Source organism: Aedes aegypti, chromosome 2, assembly GCF_002204515.2.
Source record: "Aedes aegypti strain LVP_AGWG chromosome 2, AaegL5.0 Primary Assembly, whole genome shotgun sequence".
NCBI lineage: Eukaryota > Metazoa > Arthropoda > Insecta > Diptera > Culicidae > Aedes > Aedes aegypti.
Window position 1 is genome coordinate 398,064,916 of NC_035108.1, and position 22,437 is coordinate 398,087,352.

Below are 22,437 nucleotides of genomic sequence, written 5' to 3' on the forward strand. Positions count from 1 at the left end.
TGTACCGTAATGGAATTCTGTAATTGTAAGTTTCAGTGTATTTAAAGCTTCTCAACACAATACCCTTTCAAAATCTCTCACTCACCTTTCTGCTTTTCCTTGCATCAAATCATCTGTTACACGCTGTTGCAAACCATCAAACCACCACAGCCACAGCTTTGATTGAAACTCTGCATTGGTTCGTTTTTTTTTTTGTTCCCATCCATTTCGTCTGAACAACCGAATCAATGGACAGCTGCAGTCGTCGTCTATCTCTACATCCGACACTAGTGTCGAGCTCCGAGGTTGGTCCGATCCTAATACTGGAAGCCATCCAGAGTGGAACCCACACCGTAAAAATCGTCGACGGAAAGATTCGTGTTTCAATTTTTAATCAAACAATGCCCCCTCTCGTTTTCGAGCTGAATCGATGCTGTAGTTTAGTTGTACTAGGTTGCGACCCAACTAGAAGCATATAATAAGATTATAACACATTTCTATCATCAAAAGTTAAAAACAACAAAAGTTGATATAATTTTGTTATCACGATGGCTATTCCTGTAACACATTTTAACAACAATTGGCATATTTTTCAATTTGAATTCTGTGATCGATCAGAATGGCTTTTAACTACTATCGATACATGTTTTATTACAACTGGTGATTTGAAAAAATCATATCAAGAGAACACATTCTGTTATAATTCTTCCTTTGTTTCTTCCGTCTGGTCGGGAAACAATACACACGGCAGGATACTCTCGTCGAGCACTCGGTATGACGATGACGTTGACCGCCGGGTATTGGATCACTATGTACTGCCGGAAATAGAAAACGCAAACGCTAGGCTCTGGATGTGCAGGATTCACTCGAATTTCCGAGTGCTCGTGTTTTGTTGGTGCTAACAAGTTTCGTTTGTAGAGTGATTCAGGTTTTTTTGTGCCTTTGATGGAATCATGTTTCTAGTTGGATGAACGGCACCGATGTTTTCAACTACATTGTTGAGATTCAATAAAGCTTTTTTTTGGGGTAGGGGGAGGGCACTTCATACTTGGGTTTTTACTGGGATCCCAATCCCGTCAAAAGCGGACATTTTTTTTGTTTCCTCTAAACAACGCTTCAATTTGAAACTTATCGACTAACCTGGTTTCTGTTTTCTCTTTCTTTTTTTCAGAGGAATTTTACTACAAAATCAACAAGACTATGAAGAGGCTGTGGAGAGCTTTCGAAAAGCTATTCAGTTTCGGCCATCCCTGGCATGTAAGTATGAATATATCCTATCATTGACAGATGTGGAATTTCGATGAGAATCTGATAAGTATGTATTGTAATGATAACCACTGTTACTTTAACGTTTTATATTTTCACTTAAAATGAAATCGATCGAATAAAAACCTAGTTCCGAAAAAGTTCCAATGTTCACGTGGACCAATTTTTAAACATATTTTTTCTAACATCACCAAGAAAATTTTAAATTTAAGTCTTGAGGATGTATTGTATAACAAACAAAAACGTATTTGAGCTACGGTAAAGAACTTTTGGATTGAAAACTTTCAATTGAACTGACATGGTGTTTGATTACGACTCATTCAAAAGCACTCAAATTGTATTTGTAAAAATAATTGTTGATTTAAAAGTTTTCCAAATTTTTGGATTTTTTTAAGTGTTTACGTAAGCTTCAATTATAAATTTTGCACATAAGGCAGATCATTTTCAATTTTTGTTTTGAATATGCCCTTATGAAAGACAGTCACTTTTATTATCATTGCACAATTGTAGAACTACGATTTTATTTATTTTCTGAGGTGCGTAAAAGACAAAAGAAAGAAATATAGACAGATCGATATGAAGAATATTTATTTGATTACTCCATAGGTACAAGATGAAAACCCCTTCAAAACCGAAAAAAGGCAAATGAACAAATTTCAGCTTGTGTTCCCTAGCTAACCAGTTATAGTGGGGAGTGTTGACTGGAAATATTATCATTGAAGCTCTTTCTCAGGAATACAGTTTGTTGATCTTTGCTTCATTGCTTAAAAGGGAAAACCAAAGTGTTTGACAGCTAGTTTACTGACAGTTTCAGTAATTTTTTTTTACTAATGCTGAAGTTACAGCAAAAATGGCATCACTGAATTTTCAACAAAATATGAAACCGCTTCAGCAATTCATTTTGCTGAAAGACCAAAATATTTTATTGGTGTGTAGAGTATTATCGTACTTACCACACGATATACGAATGCAAAAATGACAACTGCTCTTGATTTATAACTGATAAGTGCTCGTCGTACACTAGGCTGAAAAGGAGGCTGAGTCGAAGGGTGCGTGTAATGCCAAAAAGAAAAAAAAGCCGCGAAGATGTTGTAAAATGAGTAAATAAGGAAGAAACAGTCGCTCTAAAACAGAGGCTAGATTCTCAAAGACATACAATTCTAACAATCATGAAAAGATTTAATTAAAGTCTTAAGCAGAGTCTTTTAAAAATCAACAAATATCTGAGTTTTTGTGCAGAATTCTTGTGGAAAACTTGGGTATGATTTCCAAAGAGTATTGTTCATGATTCTCATGAATCATTTTCAGGATTCCACAGAACGTCCAATGAATCCAGGCCATAATACTCAAAAAAACAATTTTTGGATAAGCTCATACAACTTCAAGGGAATTTGTATCATTTTTATTAACATAATTCATCTTGGACAGCATTATCATAAATAACAGACCCGGATCTTTGGCGTTTTTTTATTTCAAACAATTCTCGCAAAATCTTGAGCACAATTCTCACAGAATCTTGGCATTGGTTAGTGGAATTCTAAAGGAGTTCTGAGTTGGAGTTTCATACGAGGTCATTATGTTTTTAAATGCTTCGTTGAGATCATGCTCAGTCTCGATCTGAAATTTGCTCTTCCATATACTTCATAACAACAAATTTCGTTCTATCTACATCATCGCCGAAATAACTATAGAAAAAAAAATATTTTAGAACTTTCGATCGACTTTTAACAACCATATGACTGGTAGTGACCAAATAGCAAAAGACTAGAGATTTCAGTGACTTAAATGACCAAATAATGACTAAAAACAAACCTTAAAACTTATAATTCTCAAAAACTGACAAGAAACGTATAGTACGCTCATTATTATGATGGATATCAGTCAATCTAATATTATGTGAAAATTAGCATGCAGTGAACTGTAGTAATTGCCATACATGGCCGATAAAATGGCGTATTGGAGAAATGTACTCTCATTTGTCTACGTGACGAATATAAGTATAGCATGGGACTCTATGACACTACCCCGAACGCCATTACCCTGGAAGCAAAAGGAAAGTCCAATGCATTGGTTATGTCATGCAAAATTCGGTCAATAAAAAACATCCCTCCCTTACTCTTAGGCAGCGTCCATAAATGGCGTATCATTTTTTGGCCAATTTTTGACACCTTCCTCGCTCATCGTAGCCTACTTTTCCATATCTCATACATGGTTTGTAGTCAAATCGTAGACACCCCCTCCACCGGTCCCTTATGACACATTTTTTGTATGAAGACTTCAAACGATTTGTGTGGATCGACATCCTTCTCTAACACACTCTCTAGAATGGCAACGTAATTTATGGACGTCGCTTAATATTTTGAGATTGATGCGGAGTAGAAGTTGAACAAATAGTGAAGTATAGTGTTATATGGTTCATTATGGATTTAGCATGTGACCCGAGATAAGTCCAAATGATCGTGGGTTCCTGATTTGGGTATTCTGAAGAACAGCCTTTTTAAAAAGAAGGATAAATCATATGTTAATCAAACCTATAAAATGTTCTTAATCACTTTAGGTCAGATATCTTAAGAGAATCTGCTTCCAACTTCTTCGCTCGTAGTTCCTTAACTATTCTTTTACCGACACAAAGACCCTACAAACGTTTTTTTTCAGCATTCTTAACAGTGGTAGAATCATTGAAGAAACAAAGTACAGAATAGCAGCCTATGTTACTAAACAGTAACCACTTTAACAGCATAAGTATTTCTTATGAACATTTGAATTAAAGAATGTTTTAGCGGTTAAATATCTGGCGAAAGAAACGTCTATTTTAGAAAGAAGGGAAAATTTATGATAAAATGCTTGCACCTATGACGACATAAACCATAAATCTCTGATCAAAATAATAGGAAGGTTTTTTATTACTATCAGAATAAATTGGAAGAATAGCTGGAAGAATAGAAGGGAAACTCTCTGATGAAAAAAGGTTTTTGTGCATCGTTAGTGTAATCATCAGCTCACATAAGTGACGTTACCTTGGTCCTTGGTCAGTTCAATATTACAGTACATTTCACATTTTCGCCCTAACTATTGTTTTGTCCTTATCCTCTAAATTATTCGGAGTAATGGCCCATTCGCGGGATTGTATGACATTTGCCAGAAAACCATTTGCCAGAATCAATTCGCCAGAATGATTTTTGCCAGAAAACCATTCTCCAGAATGTACCATTCGCCAGAGAGCTATTCCCCAGAATGGACCATTTGCCAGAAAGCTATTTCCCAGAATGGACCATTTGCCAGAAAACCATTCCCCAGAATATTTTTTTTGCAATTCATTCTCAACCTTAATATCAATTTATCGACAAATTTATGGAAAATTTAAGGCTACAGAATTTTCTGAGTTTATGGCGGAATTGACGTAAAATTACTATTTTTTGCTATATAGCAGACCAAAAAAAAGAGAGATAAGATATTTGGCACGAATTAGTATAGTCGAATGGATATGTTACTGAATAGTGTATCATTGCGAAACGTCACAAAACAACTAGGGTAAAAGCACCGGTTTTGACTAGCCTAAGAGAAAATGTCAATAAAAATTAAATGGGAAGCCGTATTTATACTACAAATATGTCAAATGCAAGCTTTCAATCCATATTATGTGTGTAAAATATCAAAACTGTGCTAAAACCATTTTTTCGCTTTGAAAATCCCGTTGGTCAATATAGGCCAACGGAACCAGTTTCAGCCAGAGATTTAACTTCGGTTCCTAAATTGGCCAATTGCATTGATTTCTCATGAGAGTGGCCAAATTAGGTGTGTGGGAGTTAAAATTTTAAGGAAAATGAATTGTTTTTCTTATGTTTTGAATCAATTTGGACGAGTAAATGAATGTAGCTCTATCTTAAGAATGTGATCTACTGAACCTCAAAGATTTCATGCTGATTGGCTATGTAAAACGGTGTATTATCCACTATGGCTACAACTGGCGTATGGCCAAAACGGGTGCTTCTACCCTATAAATAACAGCCTTTCATTGAAAGAAGGGAAAATTATATTTGAAATATGATCAGTTTAGAGCTAATAATTATTTTAATAGTATAACTCTAATGGCTCAGCCCAACGTTCTTGCGATCAATTTTTTTATACATTATTCAGTCCTTGAAAAGAACGTTAACGTTTAACAGTCCGTCATCGTAATCATCGTCATCATAGAAACTTCAAAAACAGCTTTTCTATTCAAAACTTAAAATTATTCGATGAAAATGTGTTCACTGTGTTTTGGTAGGAAAATAAAATACCTTAAACACATTTTCTTGATTTTGAACGAAAAAGCAGTATATACCCTGATTGTTAGTTTTAGCTATCTGATACCGTAGATATTTAAAAACTACTTGGAAGAGTGCCACGTGGCCAATATTTACAGTGTAAACCGAAAAACTCACAGATATTTTTTTTTTTCTTATTCAGTCATTTGCTATACGGAACAAGTCGGTTATGAGGATTTATGTTTTTGGAATCACCCGAGTCATTGAAGATAACAAATTAGATGAACTTTATGGTTAACATTGCATAGTAAACTCACTTTCAGTATTGCTTTTTTATTAAGGGACAGGTGTAGACTATCTATCCACCGATTTTTTGCATTTTGCATGCTACCAGTCTTTCTTAGATTTATTTTTTCATCAGGAGTTATTGAAAATTGATTTGAAAATATATTGTTTAAATAACTTCCATTGTTTCTGTTAGCAGCAGGCAGCAAAACACCTTACCAGTATAATTATGAAGAACAGCCAATGATCTAAAGAAGGGCAAATCTCCTATGAAGCATATAAGTCCTTGTATTAGTTAACCCTAAAGAACAGCTTAATATTCAAAGAAGGGAAAATCATTGATAGATTATTGAGAATACAGTGCTAATAAAATAGGCTGGAAGATGATCACTAGAGTGGTTCAAAAAATCGTTTTTGCTCCACACCACTCATTTGATTCTAGATCAAATTCTGAGTGTCCTCCCAAATTTTGAGCTCATTTGGATGAAAAATGAGACTGCACAAGCTCTTCAAAGTTTATATGGGAATTACTATGGGAAAAGCAAGCAATTCATTCAATCGGTCATAGTGTTTGCCCATGTGCTCTTGAGGATTAGAGCTACGTTGATACTGTGAGATACATTCATCTGCTACAACTTTGCCGAAGACCGTTTTCAAATCGGATGCCCCAGTAATTAGTTATTGATTTTTGAATAAGTTGTAAAACTTTGGCTATAATTATAGGGCTGTTCTGCAGGCATCATTAAAAAATGCAGTAAAACATAGTAGTCATGATTTGTGCGCGCCAGGTGCAGCAATGTTGCCTGTTCAGAAGTAAAATGAGCACTGCTTAAGAATTTGTGACTGTATTTAAATCAATAACTAATTACTGAAACGTCCGATTTGAAAACGGTCTTCGGCAAAGTTGTAGCAGATAAATGTATCTCACAGTATCAATGTAGCTCTAATCCCCAAGAGCACATGGGCAAACATTATGACGGATTGAATGAATTGGTTGCTTCTCCCATAGTAATTCCCATATTAACTTTAAATGGCTTGTGCAGTCTCAGTTTTTATCCGAATGAGTTCAAATTTTGGGAGGACACTCAAAATTTGATCTAGAATCGAATGAGCGGTGTGGAGCAAAAACGATTTTTTGAACCACTCTAATGATCACCGTAACATTAAAAAAAAGTTTTTTCTTAGAAACCCTAAAAAGACGGAAGTCTTCTACCTTCTTCTTTTTATATGAAGTAATGTCTCAACTGGCCTGCATTCCCAACTTATTGTTATTACAAGCACTTCCACAGTTATTAACTGAGAGCTTTCATTGCCAATTGACCATTTATGCATGTGTATATTATATTTCCGATACGAAGATACTCTATGCCCTGGGAAATCGAACTAAATTGCAATTCGTAAAAACTGGTGGAATTTGGATCCACGTCCCTCATCTAGGTCTTGCTGAATAGTTTCATGTTTACCCCTACAGCTATCTAAGTTTATAATACCGAAATAAGCCAGCCGCCCTAAGTCTATAATACCAAAATAGGTTTAAAACATTTTTTCAAATAAGAATTTAAACATCTTACGAAACTATTATTTTACGTATAATTAAGTAAATCATAAAAATTCGAAGGGTTTCACACGCCTGAGCATTGCTTTATAAAAAAGAAGTGATGAGGTAATATATTTTTCTGGGAAATGGTCTTTCTGGGGAATGACTTTCTGGGGAATGGTCCATTCTGGCAAATGGTTTTCTGGCAAGTAGTCCATTCTGGCGAATTGATTCTGGCAAACGACTTTCTGGCAAATGGTTTTCTGGCAAATGTCATACAACCATTCGCGGTAGTGGTGTTCGGGGTAATGTCTCATTCGGGGTAATGGCTTTCGGGGTAGTGACCCACTCAGAGTAGTGGCGTTCGGGGTAATGGTCTTAGAGGTAATGGTATTCGAGGTAATGGGATGGAACCACAGCATGGAGGTGGGATATTTCACATAAAGACGTTTCGCCATCCGTTATTGCATGACACTAATTCATGCCAAACGTCCGTATGCGAAACGTCTGTATATGAAATGGGACATCCCAACATTTCAGCCAATAATGAGCTCGTGGTCTATCCAAATTCATCAAAACTGCAAAACAGATTCGTGATAGAACTTTAGGCAAAATTTCGGTTCATGAAGAACTTGCTAACTAAAATTCATTGAAAATTTGTCAAGCATTGAAGAGATACGAGAAAATTACTTGAAGAATTTATGGAATTAATCGATGGATATTGTAGGCAAAATTTCAATGATTTGCTTAGAAAATGTCATAGATAGATTTCAAAAAACTTTAAGAAAATTCCTTACAGAAACTAAAATTTGAGAACAAACTCAAAACGAATCGAATAAGATGAACATTGTGCATTAATAAAAAAATAACTTTATACGTATAACGAAAATTCGTGTTTCAACCATACGTTCCAAAAATCGTTTTAATCTGTTCTACGAACCTAAAAATAGCTTGTTCGGCACACGTTAATTGTAAAACAAACAGTTAAAAAATGGAAATCGTCCCTTTCAACAAATCTATACTTATTCGATGTGAGTTTATTCCTGAAATTCATGAACAGTTCAATTTGAGGTTAAGGCGATAACACTGTTGATTAAACAGCGTAACACAAATATGACATTTTTGCTTGTCTCAAGGATTAAATTATGTTTATTTAGTAGATTGCCGTAGTGGATTTATGGATCTGATGTTTTTTTTTATTTGTTAATTAGTAATGTTTGAATTACATTAATTTCTTATACCTAGGTGTTCTATGTAATTAAACAACTCTATCATCCTAATTTGGTCAAACAAATTCATGATAAACATTTTTAACATTTTGTTAACAACATATTATTTGTCATTTGCCGTAACAGTTCAGATGTTTTACATGTGAGTGAATTTCAGCTGCTTATAAGAGAAAAAAAATACGTTTTCAATTTACTTTACCTAAATATATAACGGCAATAGAACTGTTATATTCGGTTTTTGCTTGAAATTGTTAATAATTTTATTTGACATTTGTTCCAATGTTTCAACATTGGATTTTCTATGTAACTCATTGGTACTTTTCCAGGGAGGAAGCTTCAGAATCATCATTAAAATTTAATTTTGAATTCTCTGCAGAGCTTTCTTCCTGGTATTACAACAGCTAGTCCATTTTGGTACAGCATACAACATGGCTGGCTTGAAAATATGTTTGAAGATCAAAAGCTTGTTCTTAAGACAGAGTTTTGATTTTCTATTATTAATGGAATAGAGACATGTTACACATTTGTTACATTTGGCTTGATTGCCCTGAATGTGATTTTTGAAAGTTAAATTCTTATCTAGCATGAGCCCTAGATACTTAACTTCATCTGACCAATTTATTGGAACCCCTCTAATCGTGACAACATGTCTACTTGAAGGTTTCAAATAAAGAACATTTGGTTTATGTGGGAATATTATTAGTTGAGTTTTGGAAGCATTAGGAGAAATCTTCCACTTCTGCAAGTGTGAAGAAAAAATATCCAAACTTTTTTGCAATCGACTACAGATGATACGCAGACTTCGTCCTTTGGCGGAAAGGCCTGTGTCATCCGCAAACAAGGATTTTTGACATCCTTGAGGTAACTCAGGTAAGTCAGATGTAAAAATACTGTATAATATTGGTTTCAAAATGCTGCCTTGGAGAACACTAGCTCTTACAGGAAGTCTTTCAGATCTGGAGTTCTGATAATTAACCTGAAGTGTAAGAATTGACAGATAACATTTAATTATTCTTACAATGTATGTTGGAAAATTAAAGTTTTTTTTATTTTACAATCAAGCCTTCATGCCAAACACTGTCGAATGCTTTTTCTATGTCTAGAAGAGCAAGACCAGTCGAATAGCCTTCAGATTTGTTGGAACGGATCAAATTGGTTACACGTAAAAGTTGATGAGTGGTCGAATGTTCATGGCGGAATCCGAACTGTTCATTGGCAAACATTGAATTTCCGTTGATGTGGACCATCATTCTGTTCAAAATGACCTTTTCAAAAAGTTTACTGATGGAGGCAAGCAAACTGATTGGACGATAGCTAGAAGCTTCTGCAGGACTTTTGTCTGGTTTTAAAATTGGTACAACCTTAGCATTTTTCCATTAGTCAGGAAAATATGCTAATTGAAAACATTTGTTAAATAGTTCATTTAAGAATGATAAGCTCCTTTCTGGAAGTTTCTTGATGAGGATGTAGAAAATTCCATCATCGCCAGGAGCTTCATATTTTTAATTTTTTTTATAATAGTTCTCACTTCTTCCAAATAAGTCTCCCAGGAATTTTCCAAAACGTTCGCTTGATTGAGAATATCTTCGAAGTCCTGAGTAACTTGATTTTCAATTGAGCTAGTAAGTCCTAAATTAAAATTGTGCGCGCTTTCAAACTGCATAGCAAGTTTTTGAGCTTTTTTGCAATCAGTTAGTAATAATTTGTTTTCCTCTTTGAATGCCGGTATTGGCTTCTGAGGTTTTTTCAAAATTTTAGATAATTTGCAAAAGGGCTTAGAGCCAAGGTCCAATTGAGAAATCCTATTTTCAAAATTTTTGCTTCTTGATTGTGCAAAACGTTTCTTGATTTCTTTCTGCAAATCCTGCCATATAATTTTCATAGCAGGATCGCGAAATGATGCGTTGGAATTGCCTTCTCCTCACGTTTTTAAGGCGGATCAAGAGTTTAAGATCATCGTCTATAATCACGAATTCAAATTTTACTTCACATTTTGAAATTGCAATGCCACTGGCTTCAACAATGGAATTTGTTAAAGTTTCAAGAGCATTGTCAATATCAAGTTTTGTTTGTAAAGAAATATTAACATCAAGATTAGAGTCAATATGTGTTTCATATACATTCCAGTCGGCTCGAAAATAATTGAAAGTAGAGCTGATAGGATTGAGAATCGCTTCATGGGATATTTGAAATGTAACAGGGACATTATCAATATCAAAATCAGCATGAGTAACTAATTGGCTACAAAGATGACTGGAGTCGATTATGATCAAATCAAACGTAGGAGGGGTTTTAGAAGAGGAAAAACAAGTAGGGCTATCAGGGTATTGAATTGAGAAATATCCTGAAGAGCACTCATCAAATAAAATTACTTTGAGAATTATTCCATGACTGATGTTTGGCATTAAAGTCACCAATGACAAAAAAAAATTGACTTATTGCGAGTCAATTTACGAAAGTCACTTTGAAGCAAATTAACTTGCTGTCTAGTGTATTGAAAAGGCAAATAGGTAGCTATGAAAGTAAATTTACCAAGCTGTGTTTCAACAGAAACACCTAAAGTTTCAAGATCTTTGATTTCAAATGACGAAAAAAGTTGATGTTCCATATGCCTATGAATGATGATTGCAACTCCACCACTGCTCCATTCAGTTGATTATTACGATAAACAAAAAAAGATTGGATCTCTTTTGAGTTTGCATCCTGGTCTCAAATAAGTTTCAGTAGTGACTGCTATACGTATTTCATAAGCTGTAAGAAAATCAAACAGCTTGTCCACTTTACCAGTCAAAGAACGAGACATGCTACAAGAAGAAGGTTCATAGTTTACCCGTAGGCAGAGAGTTTGATTGAAAAAGATCATGATTATCATTTTAACTGAAAAATAAGAATTGTTGGAGATTCTACCTGGGGAATTCCGCCTCCGAAAAACATTGCCATGGCAGATAACTGCCTGATACGAGCATCAACGATTTGTATGATCCAATGCTGTCTTACAGCTTCATTCAAAATCCTTATTGATTTTGCACTTTACCTCACCCTCCCCCTCTCGACTTTAGTTTTCCGCATTTTCAAAGAGATCTACCCGACTTTCCCAACACGGAGATAATGAATATGTGGTTTGACAACCAACGGCAAGCTGTTTATCTCGTTTCCAGCCAGCGTTCGCAAACTCGGAACATAAAAGCAGCCGGATCTGGAAGTGCATTCAATTCCTTCTCGATTCCACTGTAGCTATGTACTGGTAATCCATCTCCATGCTGGGTGACGCACATACACATGGGAGGCAAATAAAAAAGCGGGAGTTGGGCTGGACAGATTCCTTGTATCTGGTGCTGCTGTTGCTGCGTTTCACTGTATGATTGTACTCGAGAGATATGCGCGATCTAAAAAGCCAGAAAATGAATCTCTGAATGCTCGAATACTGCCGTAAACCCTCCACACAAAACCTTGCCCGTGATTTTTTGTTTGCTTTCATCGCTCAATTCGTTGGTCCTTGTCGGCGTTTTTTTCACATCTCTTTCACTGATGATGAAAAACGGGATAAATAGCATTCTTCAGTAGTATCCGGTGTAGTCATCGCTCGGGAGATGCCTTTCCGGTTGGAAGGGACGCACAGTGGCTCTGCTCATAGGCCACAAAAGGGTAAAATAAGATGACTTATAATAATGAGAAGGTAACCCAGGAAATAAGAAAATGCCGCACACAGACGACCCACTAAAACCAGAACATGCTCTTTGTTTGGTTTCTACAGAATGCTCAAACACTACTATTGACCTCAGATCCTTTTCTCCCCGGAACTACCTTACGGTATTACTTCGGAGAGGGGCCAGCACATATAGCAAACTGCTTCTCCTACCCGTCATGGAAATTTCTGATCGTTAATTCTATCAGATGTTGTGTAAAGTGTTTTATAACCACTTTGTACTACAAATGCGACCACTGTGGTACGCCGCGATGCATCACAATCAAAAGAAACGAAACGGGAGGAGGTTGAGATGCATGGAAAATTTTGTTCATTTCCCCAGCGCAGTGCACAAGATAAAGAGACAGAGAGAGAGAAAGTGCAGCGACCGTTTTTATGTGCTTTCACCAAGTTTGCTTTTCTCGTTTGCTGCAACTAGACTCGTTTTTCCAGCTTTGTCCATTTATGTGTGTTGATTTAGCTAGCTTTTTTATGTTTGCGGAAGGATACAGACTCCTGCTGGATTCGGGACACAAAAGCTGGAGTGCAGCGGAGAGTCTAGAGGCGTTGATAGCTGCCGGCGAGCTGCTTGTCTCATTTACACCGACCAAACGATGGCGACGAAGACTACGACGACTACGAGGACGACTGTTGCAAACCCAGGAGTTGCTTAGCTAATGAAAATAAGCTACCGTTCCGTCTGGTCGGGAAAGCGAAATCAGCATCAGGGGAGTAATTATTGTCGAGACAGACGACGAGTTTTCTCTCTCTCTGCTTCTCTGAAACACGAGGTTTAAATGAGCCGGCAGCGGATGAAAGGGGTTTGCTTTCATTTTGCATAATGGACATTCATTTGCACCTTTCGGGTTTTAGTTGCACTTGTTCTTTTGTGCACGCTGAAAGGATGCTGTTTTTTCGGACAATATGCTCGTGATAAATTACTTCCGTGGCGATGATGACGGGCGCGTCCATCACAATGGGATGCATACTAATTTTACGTGTTTGGACTTTTCACGCTGGGTGATAGCTGTTGAAAATGATGGAAAGGAGTTATACCGCATGTACCACAAAATTATGAAGTTTCTATATCATACCTCAGAATCCACCAAGGGTCATCTACAAGAATACAATAGGAGCGTCCACTTGTAATAACCTGCAATTAATACAAGGTTCTGGAAAAAAACCTTATAAGATTCATGGTGAATTACTAATAAGAGGTGTACTCAATACGTGCTTGGTTCACACAAAAGGTAATCTTAAATCTAATGTATTTGTAGGACTCTTGGATAATCTCATAATTAACTCCATGAGGAATATTATTAAAAAATTCCAAGCGATTTTTTTAATTACTCCTGAGATTCTCCTATTTTTTTTCCTTCAGAGTTCAGCAAAAAAAATCATGACTTTATACATATTTGTGGTGATACGTTGAATAAACATGAATTCATGATATTATCAACACATCTAACAGCGCTTTTTTATCAGCATAGATTGAAATACCTCGAAAACATTTTTGTTTTTCGTTATTTCTGCACCATTTTCAACAAGTTTAAAAAAAAATCTATTTTTAGAATCTTTAATCCAAAGATACTCCTAAAATTTTTGGAGGACTGACGTGTAGCCCACGTTTATATCTCAGTCTACAACATCTTTTTTATGTTCAAGTATTCGCATTTCAAATGATGAGGGTTAAGTTTTGAGTAATTTGCACTTTTGTCTCTAGCGCCGGAGCTAGTGGTCTAATGGCTATCGCTTCTGTTTAACATGCAGAAAGTTATGGATTTATTCCCAGAACCGTCCCTTTCCTTGTACTTTATCACTATCAGTATATCACTCGCTTCTATTTCCTACTATTAATCTATCATAATCTATTTGTTCATAGCAATCGCTAGAAACAGAGATGGATGAGAAACAGTTTCTAAGCTTCCATTTTTCCATCATTGCAGCAATCCTTTTCTTACACCTGCAACATAGGCAGTCTGCTAACGAAAAGCAAGCTATCTGCCATAAACATACTTTACACTCATACCTTCCCGCATGAACTGGCGTAGATGCAGGGGTGTATCCGGTCAACTGTGGGCCAATTTTAAATGGAACATCAATTCCTTCCTGTTCCCCTCATTGGTCAGCATCCTGACGTGACAGATTGGCACCTTTCACGTCAGGATGCTGACCAATGAGGGGAACAGGAAGGAATTGATGTTCCATTTAAAATTGGTCCACAGTTGACCGGATATACCCCTGCATCTACGTGGAATATAATAGAATACCACCAGCACTTATCACTGAGGGTGTCTGTTAGTCCAAAGCATTCATTTGGTTGGTTCCTTGTATAAGTGCAGCTGATCTTGCAATGCTAGAATAGAAACCAAAAGCCGCCAATTAAGGTCAAGATCAGAAGATCAACAGTGATATTTGGTAATGTTCAGGGATTGAATTCTGAGAAAATGTAGAGTATCCATCTCACTTATCGCTCTTTGTAACAATCATAATCCACAACACATCTTAAGAACCTGTTTATAATCTTCTGATACAGCTCTGATTGGATCGGAGGGATAACATTACATATTAAAATCACTCTAAACAAGTTCCAAACCGTTGGGAAGATGTTTCTATCAAATTTTGGAATTTTTTTTTAATCTTTAAATAAAACATTTTTCCATAATGTTACTTAAGAGAAAAATGTGTTTTACTAACGATCTCTCTCTCTCTCTCTCTCTTTGGGGCTCATTTATGTGATTATGTTCTAACTGATTTGCAGCAAAATTTTTCAAAAAAAACTTTTTGATATTCTTTACAGAATTTTGGTATAATTATATTCCTCAGGGAATATTGATGGGTCGCTTCAGAACTTTTGCAAATCTCCTGGAAATTAACATTGTATTATTTGTTCTTATTTTCAAAGTGAATTCCTCCTGGTGGACATCCATTCCTTCTATGTCCACTTTTTATTAGCAAATTCTTTTCAGAACATATCCAGTGATTAACCTAAAAATGTTACTTAATTTTTTAAAAGTTCAGTTCTCCCTCGCCTTTCTTCCAAAAAATCATTGATTAAATCAAACTTAAGTCTCATACTGAGATATTTCGTTGAAAGTGCTACTATAAATTCTTCCGTGAATTCCTTCAAATAGTTTTCCCAAAAAAACAATTACATTTTTTTTTCATTGAAAGTCCTCAAGACATATTTCCAAAATACATAAGGTACAGTGGGGGAAGTGTATCAGTGGGGTAAGTGGATCATTCGTCAATATTAAGCATAAATACTTGAATATGTTGAATGTCTTCACACCATTGCTTCGTTTTAGGTTATCTCTGTCTAAAATCGAATTCTATTAGTTTTTTCGACACATGGTGAGCATTTCAGTTCTTATTGATTGAATCACAATGAAAAATATGTGATATTAATAAATAAATACAAATATATTGTGCATGGTACACTTACCCCTACTTTTTAATTGGGTGGGGTAAGTGGATCAAGTATTATTATCATTTATTGGCAGACTGCTTACGAGAATTTGAATATGTTTTAATATTCGCAAATGTTGTTTTTCTTTATTTTTTCATTCCCAGCTTAAATTTGTCAAATTGACCATAGAGAATCTGAATAATTGCACCTAAAAGTTTTTTTTAACCTTTTTGGTATAAAAAAATAATAAAAAAAATAATTTCAAAACTCACACGAAACTTTTCGTGGTTTATCTTAGCTGGGTTACAAAAGAGCAAAATATACTAATTCTCCAATTGAAAGCATATTATCGTACCTCATTTGACCATATAAATTATTCTAGACAGATGTTACAAACATATTCATAAATAGAATAAAAAGATTGCAGTTTGTTATTCAAAAATAAATGTAACTAATATTTTCAAACTACGAGTGCTTTTCAAAAACATCATCAGGAATAATCCTACAATACTTCTGTATAACTTATGTTTATAAATGGATTATTAGTGGCTTTTTTACAGTTTTTACAATGACGATTTTTACAATGTTTTTTGTTGTGTGAATTAGTGTATACTAAAGTAAACATATTTTAAAGTATATTTTGATTAAATGAAGATACTTTTTAATTTTTAAGTAATAAAATGTACCATTACTAACACTAATAATAAGAACGAGAGTTATATCATCCTTACTGTACATAATTACATCACATTTTATTTGAGAACAGATTTTTATCTATTAGTGATCCACTTACCCCACGCAAATTTTTAAGTCCCTCATACTCAATACATAACAATCAAAAAAATCAAAATAATCGATGATTTGAAGTATATTAATCCCTCATTTGTTATCCATAGAAAAACGTTTGAATTACATTATACACGTTAGCTGTACATAACAATGAAGTTGACAACACTAAAACCTCAATTTACGAAGTCTTTTTTTTTACGCTACCTCAATTTAAATCACTTTTTTTACGAAGTAAACTCAAATTAAGTCACTTTTTTTACGCAGTGCGTAAATTGAGTATTGACAATTCTGTGGGAAATCATTGACCTCCGGTTTGGGAAAATCGTTGGAAACCCTCACAATATGGGTATTTTTGGAACGGGCACGACTAGGGGATGACGACAATCGAAGTCCGACGCCATTTTGGAATCCAAGATGGCGACCTCTGGTTCGGGAAAATCGTTGGAAACCCGTACAATATGGGTACTTTTGGAACGGGCACGACGAGGGGATGCCGAAAATCGATGTCCGACGCCATGTTGGAATCTAAGATCACGACCTCTGGTTTGGGAAAATCGTTGGAAACCCATACAATATGGGTATTTTTGGAACGGACATGACGAGGGGATGACGAAAATCGATGTCCGACGCCATTTTGAAATCCAAGATGGCGACCTCTGGTTTGGGTAAATCGTTGGAAACTCATACAATATAGGTATTTTTGGAACGGACAAGACTAGGGGATGACGAAAATCGATGTCCGACGCCATTTTGAAATCGAAGATGGCAACCTCTGGTTTCAGAAAATCGTTTGAAATTCATGCAATATGAGTATTTTCACCTAAACTCCAATCAACGAAGTCTGTTTTTACGCAAATTCAATAGACGTCACTTGTTTCACGAAGCAAATTCATGAACATCAGTACAGATCAGTACATTGATCCATTTGCTTATATTAAGGCGAAGTAGGCCGTCTTCGAAATTTGTAGTGGGCATCGATGATTGTGGCCAAACCGTCTCACGATTGCGAATAAAAGAAAATCACTAGGTTTTGCACTGACATTGCTGAAAATGTATCAGCTTATTTTCAATATGTAAGCTCAAGTAGTGATACTTTTATGAATCAATATTACTTAAGATGACTGAGTTTTATCACTTTGAAATTACAATCTGGAAAACCAACAAGGCTACCAAACCGAATGACGGGCTACTTAGCCTTAAGAGTTTATATTTTATGCTATAAATAGGTATCATCAATGTACAACTACTTAAGTTTGTAAATACCCAGGTCTATATATCGTGGAGTCCTCGGAAGTACAAAAACATCGACACAACTCAATACAACACTTCGTTTGCAAATATGGACAGTAAGAGGCCTTTGCAATATTGAAGAACTATCTATTGATGATTGGTTACGCTTGTATATCCTAATGCCCATATTCGATAGATATTTTACAGGACCGAGGACATCCGCACAAATTCATACAATACACCGTTTACCCACAGAAATGGTAGTAGGCCTTTGGAGTATTTGAAAACTATATTCTAATCACTTATTATGGCCGTAGATCCCAAGGCCTATATTCAATGGAGTCCTTGGAGGACCGAGGACATCCTCACAAATTATTACAATACACCGTTTACTCACATGAATGGTTAGGGGCCTGTGGAGTATTTGAAAACTATCCTTTAATCTCTCATTACGGTCGTAGATTCCAAGGCCTATATTCAATGGAGTCCTTGGTGGCCTAGGACATCGGCACAAATTATAAAAATACTCATTTCACTACTATGAATAGATAAGGGCCTGTGCCATATCAAAAAACATCAAAGGATCGCTAAATATGCCAGTACATTGCAGTTATATATTCCAGGAAGTTTTTGGATGAACTAGGACACCTGTTGTACTCACTTAGTTACCAAAACTTGGATCTGACAATACAAACGCTCCTTAAAAATATAACAATCTTCTAGGGTCCAGTATTGTGAGACATTCTTCTACATAGATATGATAAATTAGCAAAACCTCGTTTTACGAACTGAGCTCCCTCATTTTACGCACTGATTCAATTTACGCACCAACTCAATTTGCGCACCCCCGATCTAGTTCGTAAATTGAGGTTACAGTGTATTGATTTTTCTCTATCCACTTACTCCACGGTACCTTAATAAAATGGCGTCAAAAAATCTTCTGTTTTTTTTACTTCAAATCCCCAGATTATTCAAAAATTTAAAAGAAAATTGTTTTTGAAATGTCTTTTGCCTTCGAATCTTCAGAGTAAATTTGTGGAAATATCCCAGGACAACTTTTTCTTTCGAAATTAGTATAGCGGAAAAGGAATCTGTAAAGAAACATTAAGCGAAATATCTGGGAGGGGGAAAAGGTGTTTAATTTATTAATAAATTTTGAAATTGTTTATCGGCATATCGGTCTATTATGCTCGAAGTAAGAGGGAGCATGGAGAAGAAAGCAATGAATACTAGATGGATAGGTACCGTAAGGGAACGGCGAGAGAAATTGGATTAGATGTTGAAGAGGGCATACCATATGAAACAGTATTACTTGAAACGTCACTTCCTTGTGGCTAACGTCCCCTATGGGAACGGCTTGGGTGTGTTTTGAGAATGACACTACCAAGACAGCCATAAAGAAATTTGTATTGATCTTCCTTCCTTCTTTAGAAAAAAAATACCAATTGTTAGCAGAATCAATATTCTTGGTTTGAATTTGTGTGCGATAAGAGGGTGGAATTTTCATAAAATTCTAGAAAACCAGAAGTCAACGAAGGATAGATTGAATGTATAATTTTTAAAGAAGATTCTGATGGAACTTCTTGAGAAATTTGTTTATTTATAATTCTTTAGAGATGTTTCAACTCTTTCATTGAACTATTACCCATCTATTTTTCTACCTGCTTCAACATTTTGTTGTTTTTCCGTCCCCTCGCACGACGCTTTGAGGAACTGCTTACTAAAGAGTTTTTAAAAATTGCTGAATTTTTATACGTATGGTTTTTGATTTCTGAAGTCCATATTTCTAAGTAATGCAAAAGTTTCCACTAAGATTAAAAATATCAAATCTTACATAACAAATTTGATAACAATACATCTTCGGTAATGTCCTTAAAAAATACCGGCAATATTTTCACGTAAAACTTCTACAGTACTACAAAATAATCGATACAGACCTTCCAAAATAGTTTGTTTGGGATTTCAAAAGGTAGGAAAAAATAGTTCTACATTATTCTGTTAACCTTGGTGTCATGATACGTTGGAGCTAATATAAAATATTATTTAAGATTTAAGTTACAAACACTTTCAGTAAAAAAATTCATTCGTTTCAACACCATATCATAAAAAAAAAACAAAAAAAAACAAGAATTTTTGTAATCATACAGGGATGAATTAAGATTTTCTGTGAGGTACATTGTCGACAAGCTTCATAAATTCAACGATATTATTCTTCAATTTTACGACAGAAACTTAGTATTTTTTTTTTCAAATTATATTGAAGCTGCAATTTTTTCAAAAAAATTCTACAAAAAATGCTGTTTACCATTTAAAAAAAATTGAGTTATTTCTAGATCCTGAAGGAATACTCGATGGAAATTCTAGAAAATTGTGTTGAGAAGATCAAGAATGAACTGCAAAACCTTAGTAGATAACATCTGATGGAAAATTTGGTCAAAAAAAAACCCAAAAGGATCGTTTGTGCGGCTTTCATGACAAAAATCTGTTTTAAATATTTTGATGCATCTCTAACAAACAGGTAAACAATAATGTAATTCTCTCAGTAATGCCGGAACAAATTACTTGGAAAATCCTTGAGTATTTTTGCGGAAGAGTTTTTGAGAAAACAATTGAACGTATTCCGCTTGGAACTTTATGGAAATGTTCGAATTGTTTAAACACTTCTAAGTAAGATATAAAAAAAAATCAAAATATTTGTGAGAGAGTTTCGAAGGAATGCTAGTTGTTGCTCCTTTATTTTCACGAAATCTTAAAAATAATATCTATGGAAATCAAAGCAGATCGATCTATGGAGAACTTCCCTGAGAAATCATGAATAACATTTTCTCAATTGAATTCTTTATTGTGAAATATTACAAGAAATCCTTAGAGTAACACCTGGAAGAAATTTTAGGAAACTTTAGGAAGAACTTCAGAAGCAAAGTTGTTGACAAACTCTCTGAAGAATTCGTAGAATGAGTCCTTGCTTGGTGATCTTGAAAACATTTTTGGTGAAACTGCTTTAATTTATTGTACTAATTTTTGGAAAAATCCACAGTAATTCCTAAAAATCCCAAACATTAATAATTATGAACAACTGAAGGATGCTTTGAACATACAATTGGAATTGGAGATGTGTTATTAGCACTGAACACCTGAAGGATGCTTTGAACTTACAATTGGAATTGGAGATGTGTGATTGGATAGTCTGGGAATGATTTTCCCTGTGAATACCAGGATGAACTCAGTGAATACTGGTAGAGGATTTCTTGGAGAAAGCACTGAAAATAATTCATGACGAAATTCTTCAAAGAACATGGTTGAATACCTGAAAAGTTCGTTGAAGAATCACAAACGACATTCCTCGTAAGTTTATTTTTGCTACGCCAATGTTGGGGGTCTCGTTCACTTCCATTATTTTTGAAGTTTGGGTTTAACTCTCATTATTTTTCAACTTGAGAAACATTTCCGGTCGGGGCCTTCGCTCGTGTGTGATCGTGTTTCCGAATCAAATGGTAATGAATTCTGAAATGCCTGGTAAGGATCCATAGCCGGTACTAGACCAATTGAAATAGGTCAAGAATCTTTTGCGGATTGTATTTTTTACCAACTTTTTAGGATAAAGAGTATTTTCGTGCTTAACACGCATCTAATGTCAGTTATTAAGTAAGTGCTACATCAACATTTCCTTCCTCTATCCCAAGTTACGGTAAAGATGGGCGTGGCCGGGAATAGTGATATTCATGCTTTTAGTAGACTTGTTTATGATTTGAACAAGGAATACTCAGGCTTCTTCCTTGCTCTTGACTTATCCTCTTTCTCCCCCATTTAATGATCAACTTCAAAAGAGAAGCGATTTTACCCACAAACAAACTGAGCGTACGAGCTCTGCGGGATGAAGAGTTCACACGTTTGTGTTTTGTTATTTTCATTCCCTCAGTGGTGAAGAGTTTGTTTTGACAACCTCAGTGCTTAAAAGAGAAAGAGATTATTTTCTCCCTTTCTCAGTTAGGGGGAGAGCATGTTTTCCCATTTCTCAGTTCGGGGAAGAGCATTTCCAGACAGCTCTTCGTTGTCTCTTTGTAGCTCTTTGCCCAAAAGGGTAAAGAGGAAAGCGAAATCATGCTCTTGTGTTGACGGAGAAACCAACCTCAGTTCATCCCAAAAGCAATGATGATGTGTTTGCAGAGCCTCGCAGTAAGCTAGAGCTGCCAAATGGAAGATGTGCGTTTGGATAGAGCCAACGTTTCTCTCCACTCTCTCAGCCACGGATTATTCAACCAACAGGGAATGCTGGTTCATAATTGTTGTGAGCGTACAAGGTCGCTTCATCTATCAGATCAACATGAGCAGAATAAAGCCTGGGTATACTCCCCTGCCTTGTTCCTGAAAGTAGTCAGGATGAGATTATTAAAAAGAAACATGAATGTTGCTAGTATCCAATCTACGAAGTATACCGTAACTACGTTAACGCTAACGCTTAACACGCATCTAATCTCAGTAGCGACGTAATGTAAGAAATTAGAAGATTATTGACAAATGGTGGGTGGTTCAAAAGAATGGATTTGTCTATAACACATAATAATTAACAACTTAAAACATACTCATAAAATATTTTAACATAAGGAACTGATACCCCTATGCCTTTACCTGCAATCATGTGCTGCAGTTTGTTTAGCTAACTCCATGAGTCAACCAATCATTTCTACAGGTCAAGGCTTTATCTCGGGTTTAAACCGTTACAACCAAAACATAGCCTATAAAATCATGATAACATTCTAAAAAAACAATCAGTGTTATAA

The 22,437-nt window shown here is 35.5% G+C and overlaps 1 protein-coding gene across 1 annotated transcript in view; it reads left to right on the top strand.

Moving 5' to 3' along the window:
• The first annotated feature begins 759 nt into the window (after positions 1 to 759).
• Positions 760 to 22,437, top strand: part of LOC5568626 (transmembrane and TPR repeat-containing protein CG4341) — a 157,498-nt gene continuing 135,820 nt past the window's right edge. The window contains exons 1-2 of the mRNA XM_021839645.1: positions 760 to 776; positions 1,151 to 1,236. Of these exons, the coding sequence (XP_021695337.1) occupies positions 760 to 776; positions 1,151 to 1,236 (103 nt within the window). The remainder of the gene's footprint in view (positions 777 to 1,150; positions 1,237 to 22,437) is intronic.